The sequence below is a fragment of the Oncorhynchus gorbuscha genome, linkage group LG06, assembly GCF_021184085.1.
Source record: "Oncorhynchus gorbuscha isolate QuinsamMale2020 ecotype Even-year linkage group LG06, OgorEven_v1.0, whole genome shotgun sequence".
In the NCBI taxonomy this organism is placed as follows: domain Eukaryota; kingdom Metazoa; phylum Chordata; class Actinopteri; order Salmoniformes; family Salmonidae; genus Oncorhynchus; species Oncorhynchus gorbuscha.
In genome coordinates this window covers 76,005,196-76,016,284 of record NC_060178.1, presented here as the reverse complement: position 1 = coordinate 76,016,284, position 11,089 = coordinate 76,005,196, and the positions used below count along the sequence as shown (strand labels likewise).

The 11,089-nt window shown below is 42.3% G+C and overlaps 1 protein-coding gene across 2 annotated transcripts in view; it reads right to left on the bottom strand.

Moving 5' to 3' along the window:
- LOC124038336 (zinc finger CCHC domain-containing protein 24-like) overlaps positions 1 to 11,089 on the bottom strand; it is a 62,184-nt gene that overhangs the window by 47,504 nt on the left and 3,591 nt on the right. For both annotated transcript variants that reach the window (XM_046354097.1, XM_046354098.1), the window contains exon 2: positions 5,984 to 6,184. In XM_046354097.1, coding sequence (XP_046210053.1) covers positions 5,984 to 6,184 — 201 coding nt within the window. The remainder of the gene's footprint in view (positions 1 to 5,983; positions 6,185 to 11,089) is intronic.

The window sequence follows — 11,089 nt, the reverse complement described above, 5'->3', positions numbered from 1 at the left end:
TTCCAACAACGCAAAGTTGAAGATTTTTTTAAATCAAATAAAAAAATAGAAATAGTGACACGAGGAATAAATACACAGTAAATAACAAATGACAATAACGAGTAAAAATAACATGGTTATATGCAGGGAGTAGCAGCACAGAGTCAATGTGCAGGGGTACGAGGTAATTGAGGTAGCTATGTACATATAGGTAGGGGTAAAGTGACTAGGCAACAGGATAGATAATAGACAGTAGCAGCAGCGTATGTGGTGAGTGTGAAATGGTGGGTGTGTGTGTAAATGTGTGTGGCATCAGTATGCATGTGTACATGTGTTATGTGTGTGTGGGCGTATGTAGTGCGTGTGTGTGTGTGTCATGATAGTATGTGTGTATGTGTGTATTGGTGTGTCAGTGTAAGTATGTGTGTATGTGTGTATTGGTGTGTCAGTGTAAGTATGTGTGTATGTGTGTATTGGTGTGTCAGTGTAAGTATGTGTGTATGTGTGTATTGGTGTGTCAGTGTAAGTATGTGTGTATGTGTGTATTGGTGTGTCATGATAGTATGTGTGTATGTGTGTATTGGTGTGTCAGTCAGTGTAAGTATGTGTGTCGTTGACCATTTTTAGGGCCTTCCTCTGACATTGCCTGGTATAGAGGTCCTGGATGGCATGGAGCTTGGGCTGTACTCACCACCCTCTCTAGATTCTAGAGTGCTGGTCATGAGAATAGAATGCTAGGTGTAGGAGTGGGCTGATGTCAGTGTGTAGAGTGGCGCACAGAACTTGAAGGCATTGGTATGGTGGTTCACCCCCCCCCCCCCCCCCCCCCCCAGACACACACATCAAATTCCAGCGAAGACATTTTCCATGTGTTAATCCCTGTACAGGGGGAGACATGGCGAGTGGACGTCAATCAATGCATCAGTTTCATTAGGGAAACATCTGAGGCGGAGCTGGCGATTGAGGCCACCAAACAAATCATAAACGCAAGTGGAAGACATCTTGGCTGTGCACCAGATGGGGCAGCCAGGCCCCAGTGAAGGGGGCATTCTGGTCATAACCCGGGGAGCGACCTCATTCTCCAAATAAAAGCCTGTTTACATAACACCTCGGTTGCCCTGTGACAGCAGGCAGAGAGGAGAAGAGGAGGAGAGGAGGAGTGAGCAGAGAGAAGAGAGAGATATGGCTTCCCCCGGAGGACAAATCCTATGAAAATGCCACCAGCATTTCCTCTTTCGTCAAACCAGAGAAGGATACAGGAACAAAGAGGTGAGTTATACCATTGCAGTACACACACAAAAACACATGCATGCACATACATAAACATGCCTCAAACAGCCCACCCCCCGACACAGACACACACAGCCCATCCTCCTCACACACACACACCACAGGAAGACCGATCACAGAGCCCCTTCCTGTGTCTCTCTGCAGCTCCACTCAGCTGTGTCATTCTCTGTTTCCTGTCGGAGCCCCTCCCGCTCAGCCACACCAACCAACCAGAACCCTGTTGATCCACACTAACCAAGACCCCACAAGGGCAGCCCTCTCTGGGGGGAAAAGAACAGGAATAGTGGTGCTTTGGTCTCCACCCAGTAACGACGGAGAGCGGAGAAAAACATAACGAGAAAGGCCACTCTGGGAGAGACTACAACACTGTACCTAGGAGGATAAAATCATTGACTAAGCTGGAAAGGACTATTACACAGATCGATCTCCCAGAATTACGGGGCAGGGGGAGGAAGAGAAAGCGAGGTTGCAGGATGTAGAGTAGGAGAGAGAGAGCGATAGAGAGTCATAATAATATGATTCTCCACACTGCTGGACCCAGATCAAAAACCCAGCAGCGGGAGGCCTGTGAAGTCAGATCCTGCGCCTTAAGTGTGTCCGCTTGATAAACATCACACAGGAAGGGGACACTCATTCAGACCTGGGTCAAATAAATACGTCCGTCTAAGACTTTCAAATTAACACCTGAACACCTCCCTCTGCAATTGGATCCTGGACTTCCTGATGGGCCGGCCTCAGGTGGTAAGGGTAGGCAACAACACCTCCGCCACGCTGACCCTCAACATGAGGCCCTCAGGGGTGTGCTTAGTCCCCTCCTGTACTCCCTGTTCACCCACGACTGCATGGCCAAACACGACTCCAACACCATCATCAAGTTTGCTGACGACACGACGATGGTAGGTCTGATCACCTGCAGCGATGAGACAGTCTAAAGGGAGGAGGCTCCACATTGATATGGTACTGGTGCTCCCTGTATATAGCTCCACACTGATCTGGTGCTCCCTGTATATAGCTCCACACTGATCTGGTGCTCCCTGTATATAGCTCCACACTGATCTGGTATTGGTACTGCCTGTATATAGCGCAGCATTGATCTGGTACTGGTACTCCCTGTATATAGCTCCACATTGATCTGGTACTGGTGCTCCCTATATATAGCTCCACATTGATCTGGTACTGGTACTCCCTGTATATAGCTTGACACTGATCTGGTACTGGTACTCCCTGTATATAACTCCACATTGATCTGGTACTGCTACTCCCTGTATATAGCTCCACATTGATCTGGTACTGGTGCTCCCTGTATATAGCTCCACATTGATCTGGTACTGGTACTCCCTGTATATAGCTCGACACTGATCTGGTACTGGTACTCCCTGTATATAACTCCACATTGATCTGGTACTGCTACTCCCTGTATATAGCTCGACACTGATCTGGTACTGGTACTCCCTGTATATAGCTCCATTCTTGTGTGTTTTATTCCTCTCGTGTTACTAGTTTTAAAAAAAAAATTTTTTTTTAACTGCATAGTTGGAAGGGGCTCGTAAGCAAGCATTTCAAGGTAAAATCTATACCTGTTGTATTCGGGCACATGTGACAAATTAAATGTGATTAGATTGAAAATACTTGAGCTATGCTTAATTCATAGACATATCATTTGATTTAGTTGATCAAATTATGATTTACTTCACTTGGTACAATATAACCAATGGAGTAGTCCCCAATGTGTAAACTACATGCTAAATCAAGCACACCTCAAATATTTTCAAGTATTGGACATACGCATTGTGTTTGGAGTGTCTTCAATATATATGATGTATGTGTGCGTTGATGGGTGTCTGTGTAGCCGTGTGTAGGGGGTGAATAATAGTAGATAAAGCCCAGGAGAGGGCTATGTAACAGAGATATGGTCTGTGTTCCAAATGCCAGGGAATAGGGTGCCATTTGTGACGAAGAAGTGGTTGAAACACACACACACACACAGGAGATCTCATGTTTTCCGTGTATCCGTTGGCAGTTTAACAAACAGTTGGGGAGACCTGACAGAACCGCTGTGATTTGAGTTACACACACACACACACACACACACACACACACACACACACACACACACACACACACACACACACACACACACACACACACACACACACACACACACACACACACACACACACACACACACACACACACACACACACGAGTTCCGTCCTCGTAGGTTAGCTGTCCTGCTGACAGATTGGTTTAATAGCAGTCTAATGTCGAGGGGGTTTGGTCGTAATAAAACAAAAGCTTAACATTTCCACTGACTCACTATACTGCAATTAGTGCCCTGCAACTGCTGCCCTCCAACCAACCGGTTCAATGCTTTAAATACACAGTGATAACTATTAAGCACATCAACACAATAAACGTCAACTTAATTCATGAAGACATTCCTAATACAAGGATTAGCATTGATTCAGTCAGGTCTAAACAAATAGAAAGCTCTACAATACACACACAATAAGAGCAAGAGAGGGTGAGCGAAAGAGAGAGAATATCTGTCACCACAATTAAGTGTCCTTGTTTCAAAAGAACATATTTTAAACCCAATCCATGCAGTTTGCTTTTACTTTACAACACGTCATAAAGGGAGACCGAACGTTCCTCAAAGTGCCCGTATGTGAAAACCACAATAGTCATTTTGTGGTCCATAATCTCTATCTCAGTATCACTAGCATTTCCGAATGCTATTTCAGTTGTACTATTGTGACATGTTACGCCATCATAGTGTGCATAATATGGCATGATGTCAATATTGTAATGCTTGCGTCATATCCATGTACAATTATTTATACTGTATTTGAGGGTGCATTTACACATGTATCATCACTAGAAGTAGGCTATCATATATTGTGGTAGTTTTGGATACTAAAAAACATAATTCAATGTCTCGCATACATACAGTACATCATCCAATCAATAGGTCAGTAAATCCACTAAACTAGAATGAGTTTACTAGTCATATTGCCAATGTCAGATGTTCCAAGCCTGTTCCACACATTCTATTTCTAGTGGTAGATCAGTAACATCCGTACCATAGAGTCCTGGGTGTTTTCATTATGCTGACACAAATCCAAGACGGCGTAGCAGTCGGACATGTGTATCAGATCAAATCAAATATATTTATATAGCCCTCCTTACATCAGCTGATATCTCTAAGCCCCTAACAGCAAGCAAGGCAGGTGTAGGAGCATGTTTGTCTTGTCCCGTCTTGTCCCGTGTAAATAGTTGGTGGTACGAATCTGCTATTTTGATCTAAATTGTAATTATTTCGCCACTATGGCCTATTTATTGCCTTACCTCCCTAATCTTCTACATTTGCTCACACTGCACATAGATTTTTCTATTGTGTTATTGACTGTACGTTTGTTTATCCCATGTGTAACTCTGTGTTGTTGCTTTTGCTGCACTGCTTTGCTTTATCTTGGCCAGGTCGCAGTTGTAAATGAGAACTTGTTCTCAACTGGCCTACCTGGTTAAATAAAGGTGAAATTATTATTATTCTTTTTAAAATTATGTTGCAAAAAGTTCCTTAAATGGAAGCAAACCGAATGAAACAGGGAGGGACCTACCTGAATTTGTCCAATAGAAACACTTGTTTTGCTCTGTTTGGTTCTTAAACGGTAAACGTTTTCTGTGACGAATTCACTCCGGTACTGATTCTGTTAAACAGAGGAGAGCTCAGCTTGGACCCCATTGGTCACACTCTGTTACCCATGGGACCTCACAGCTGGAACTCGCTGCTAATTTGCCATGGTTAGAATTGTTTTCTTTACAGAGAGACCTGCGTCATAAAATACTAAAATATTTGAAAACCGAGAGGCGAAAAGTATGAACTATGGGATATTCTTCCCATCAAACAACTTTTTTTTTTGTCCAAACCTTGCCGTTGAAACACTAACCACTTTGATTATGCATTCAAAGCTGTTTCAACAAGATTACACACTCAAACAGATACAAAGGAATGTTTTTCTTTGAAAGTTGTGCATACTACCAACCTGGCACCTGATTGCCCCTTTAGTGACACGACACACCGATGTGACCAATAGACACCTTATGTCTGACGTTTAAGCAGTTACAAATACCTTAACTTTGTGACAGAAGAAATGTTACAAATTAAATCTCCTGGCTAATGATTAAATGAATTCTGCTGATGATAAAATATATTTTGTATACATAAATCAGTTATATAACCATCCCTGCTGGTTCCTTACTCTGATTGGTTTCCCCTAGGTACAGATCTAGGATCAGTCTCCACTCCCCCAAATCCTAACATTAACCATTAGTGGGGGAAATGCTAAACTGACCCAAGATCAGCAACTAGGGGCCAACTTCACCCTACTCTTCCTCCCTCATAGTGAAGTTCCGTCTGCACAACTAACACACACTCATGACCACAGAGGACATAGGACTGTCTGTCTGACAATTAGGTCAGAGCATCACATAGATGCCACCGCCACAAAGCCATTGGTCAACTTAAAAGGGACATGATTGGCTGGAAATATGATCACACGCCATGTTGACTCTCGATGGCAGCCAGTAGCATTTTGAAATCAAAAGATACTGAACCAATAGAATTAGAGGTAGGACCCCCAAAAATGGATGAATGAATGAACCAACAAACATGCATGTGAATGAATAAGGACTGTCTCAGTCTGTGTCCTACCTGGGGGCAGTCTTTGATGTAGTGGCCCTTGTTGAAGCAGAGGTGGCATAGGTAGTTGGGCGGGGGTCTTTTGCTGGGCTTGCGGGGCTCTGAGGAGAGGGAGAGGTCGGAGAAGTGGTCCGTCAAGGAGTTGAGTCCGTCAACAATGTTGTTGAGCGAGTCGTATGGCGAGACATTTTTATATACCCTGTTATTCAATGCCTGGAACAGGGAGAGACAGGAAAACATGGTTGGCATATTGCGCAGGGGAAAAAACATGACAAGAAATGTAGAATAAAGGAAGATATGAAAATTAGGTGATGATGCCTTTATTGGAGTAACTTAATGCAAAGTTTGAAGTGCTGCCTATTCTTCCTAATGTCAGGATTTTAAGGATTTCTTATTCCATCATTACTTTTGTGGCAGAGCACCGAGCTTTATGTTTCTAAAGAACACCTGCAACTCCCCTCTATCATGCTTACAGAGTAGTTTGACAACCTATGGATACATGATACCACTAATGAAACACTATGGATTTTTTTTTGCATATGCGATGCTTGTTGAGTTTAATCACCAATTTCCGTTGACTGTCCTATGCCCTCCGTCTTTTCTCTCATTAAATTCAGCACATCTGGCGCTCAGTCCAGCTGTTGCTTATGAACTGGAAAAGTACTGGGGATGCCACAAAGGAAGACAGGACTTTAGAGAAGGATGGCTTACAGTAAACAAGGAGAGAGAGAGAGAGAGAAAGGGAGACATGGTGTTCATAGCCTGGTCCCAGATCTGTTTATGCTCTATTGCGTGACAATGGCTAGATAGGAGTTGGCAAGACAGCACAAACAGATCTGAGACCAGGCTGTTATGTTCCCAGATCTGTTTGAAGTATCACGCCACGAGGATGGTTTGTGGCTCACTCTGAGAAGTTGTGCCAGTCAATTGTTGCGTGAGATTGGTGCTCCAGTGTCTGCTTAATGCACTCTGAATATCAATTTCCATTAGCAAACTGAAGGAGAGAATACATTTTTAAAAACCTTTTTATTCACTTTGTCCTCCATTTGAAATATTGGCATAGAAGTGACAATGAATTAGGTAAGTAGGTTCAACCTCTGTTTACGGTGAGGGACAGGAGTTTTTCCTGCATATGACATGCCCCTTGTAATAGGGCCCAGAGTTTTTCATGACCATGAGACCTAACCCTAATTTCTAGGTCTATTTATAGCTTTTCCTAAGAAAAACTCCAGGTCCTAGTTATGATGACCTCTCCTCTTCAATGTATAGCCCACTGTTAAAACTGAGACATGGAAGGAATCCAAGCTATATGGCAACACTGTCAGAGTTATGGAAAGTTACAGGAGTCTTTGTGAATGATATCTCTCCTTGGAAGAACTTACGTTGTTATTGTTGATGTCTTATGTTGCATAGCACAGAAATCTTACACTTGGCAACAGTGTAGCAGAGGTCGGCCCTAGCCCGGGAGGCAGCTCAAATCAACTCTTATCAGCACGTGTGTGTGTGTGTGTGTGTGTGTGTGTGTGTGTGTGTGTGTGTGTGTGTGTGTGTGTGTGTGTGTGTGTGTGTGTGTGTGTGTGTGTGTGTGTGTGTGTGTGTGTGTGTGTGTGTGTGTGTGTGTGTGTGTGTGTGTGTGTGTGTGTGTGTGTGTGTGTGTGTGTGTGTGTGTTCATTTACTAGATTCTACCCTGGATAAATAAAATATTAGCTTTCTATCTTTCTTTATGTTTTCCATGGCTTTCCATCTGCCATTGATTTTATCCACTGCCTGTTGATATTCTGCTATTGTTCTTCCTTGTGGAAGTTGCCAGTTCTATCTGACAAACATATTATGCCACATTATCTAGGGCCAGGAGTGTTTACTGACAACGTGACCCGATCATGAAAAAGGGTCAAGTGGTTGGAAAAAACTCCTGGCCCAAAGACAGAATAGTATAGATAGTGTACACTGTATATACAGCTTTCTGTGCCTTGATATGCCTTACTATCAAATCAGTGAAGGCAGGTCAACCATACAGTACATTAGCCATTATATAAAGTGACCATAGAGCCTCTCTCTTCCCCTCTCCTGCTTCATATACTATGAGGCAGCGAGTGGCCAAATTGTCCCCCTGTGGACACCTGATGGGGATTGAGCTACCCTTTGGGCCCTGGTCTAAAGTAGTGCACTATAAAGGGAACAGGGTGCCATTTGGGATGCAAACCTCACCTCATCTGAGTAAGTGGCTGATTTCACAGGTCCACGGATGAGCTGTACACACCAGAGGAGGGAAACACTGCTGTTCGGATTCGTCCCAAATGGCATCCTATTCCCTATATAGTGCACTAGTTTTGAACAGTGCTCATAGTAGGCAAGAATGATTTTTGGACACAACTGTTGATATACTCTATTTCTCCAATACAAATAGTGTAAGTGATCAGAGTAGCATCTACCACAGGATTGCAAGCAAGGAGATCAGGGGTAATCCAGTGTCTTGTGCAATATTCATTATGGAGCATAATCTTCAGCCTGGAATCCAGGCCTGTTTTGTGCCAACACTCAACTCCTTGTTACTCTGTGTAATACAAGTAATATAAATACTGCTCATCTCTGTTCACAACCACTCATTGTCCTCACATCATAACCCCTTAAAGGCCTAATGCAGCCATTTTCATATCAATATCAAATCATTTCTGGGTAACAGTTAAGTATCTTGCTTTAATAGATTTCCATTAAAATGGGCAAAAGTAGCTTTTTAGCAAAATACTATTTCTCAAGCAAGAATTTAGCAATGACTCTTTAGGAGTGGTCTTTTAACCAATTTACCGCATGGTGATGTCACCATGGAAAGACGAAAATCCTGTCCATGCCAACCTGCTGATTAGAAGAACCTGTGTGGATTGTATTTTGAACCAGAAACTTTCAGGAAATAACATAGATTTTTTTTTAAATCATACAGCTGAAGTCAGAAGTTTACATACACTTAGGTTGGAGTCATTAAAACTCGTTTTTCAGCAACTCCACAAATTTCTTGTCAACATACTATAGTTTTGCCAAGTCGGTTAGGACATCTACTTTGTGCATGACACAAATAATTTTTCCAACAATTATTTACAGACAGATTATTGCACTTAAAATCCACTGTATCACAATTCCAGTGGGTCAGAAGTTTACATATACTAAGTTGACTGTGGCTTTAAACAGCTTGGAAAATTCCAGAGAATGATGTCATGGCTTTAGAAGGTTCTGATAGGCTAATTGGCATCATTTGAGTCAATTGGTGGTGTACCTGTGGATGTATTTCAAGGCCTACCTTCAAACTCAGTGCCTCTTTGCTTAACATCATGGGAAAATCAAAAGAAATCAGCCAAGACCAGCCAGAATTTGGACACCTCCACAAGTCTGGTTCATCCTTGGGAGCAATTTACAAATGCCTGAAGGTACCACGTTCATCTGTACAAACAATAGTACGCAAGTATAAACACCATGGGACCACACAGCAGTCATATCACTCAGGAAGGAGACGCATTCTGTCTCCTAGATTTGAACGTACTTTGGTGCGAAAAGTGCAAATCAATCCCAGAACAACAGCAAGGGACCTTGTGAAGATGCTGGAGGAAACAGGTACAAAAGTATCTATATCCACAGTAAAATGAGTCCTATATCGACATCGACATGACCTGAAAGGCCGCTCAGCAAGGGAGAGGCCACTGCTCCAAAACCGCCATTAAAAAAACAGACTACGGTTTGCAACTACACATGGGGACAAAGATCATACTTTTTGGAGAAATGTCCTCTGGTCTGATGAAACAAAAATAGAATTGTTTAGCCATAATGACCATCGTTATGTTTGGAGGAAAAAGGGGGAGGCTTGAAAGCTGAAGAACACCATCCCAACCATGACGCACGAGGGTGGCAGCATCATGTTGTGGGGTACTTTGCTGCGGGAGGGACTGGTGCACTTCACAAAATAGATGGCATCATGAGGGAGGAAAATTATGTGGATATATTGAAGCAACATCTCAAGATATCAGTTAGGAATTTAAAGCTGGGTCACAAATGGGTCTTCCAAATGGACAATGACCCCAAGCATACTTCCAAACCTGTGGCAAAATGACGTAAGGACAACAAAGTCAATGTATTGGAGTGGCCATGACAAAGCCCTGACCTCAATCCAATAGAACATTTGTGGGCAGAACTGAAAAAGCGTGTGAAAGGAAGGAGGCCTACAAACCCAACTCAGTTACACCAGCTCTGTCAGGAGGAATGGGCCAAAATTCACCCAACTTATTGTGGGAAGCTTGTGGAAGGCTGCCCAAAACGTTTGACCCAAGTTAAACAATTTAAAGGCAATGCTACCAAATACTAGTTGAGTGTATGTAAACTTCTGACCCACTGGGAATGTGATGAAAGAAATAACAGCTGAAATAAATCATTCTCTCTACTATTATTCTGACATTTCACATTCTTAAAATAAAGTGGTGATCCTATCTGACCTAAAACAGGGAATATTTACTAGGATTAAATGTCAAGAATTGTGAAAAACTTAGTTTAAATGTATTTGTCTAAGGTTTATGTAAACTTCCAACTTCAACTGTATGTTTACAGTGTTAGTTTCATCAGCTGTCGTACAATATGATATAATCACAGAAAAAATACAATTTTGACAGCACTGGGCCTTTCATTTATTACCTATTTTATTTGATGAGACACTAGCTAGGTTTCTCAATTTGCGACAGATTTTCATGCAAATATTCTAAAATATACATGAAAATAATATGCTCATTTTACCACCAGAGATGCTTCCATCAAATTGTCATTTTGCTGATAAAAAAGCTTTGCGTGCTGACGTAGTGCACATAAAAATAGCTTTTGCCTATAAATTCCCATGTACCAAATTAATAATATAGTTAAATTGGTTTTCATCGCATTTTCAAATCTACTGATGGTTTTGTCAGAAACATTTACATTTACATTTAAGTCATTTAGCAGACGCTCTTATCCAGAGCGACTTACAAATTGGTGCATTCACCTTATGACATCCAGTGGAACAGTCACTTTACAATAGTGCATCTAAATCTTAAAGAGGGGGGGGGGTGAGAGGGAATACTTATCCAATCCTAGGTATTCCTTAAAGA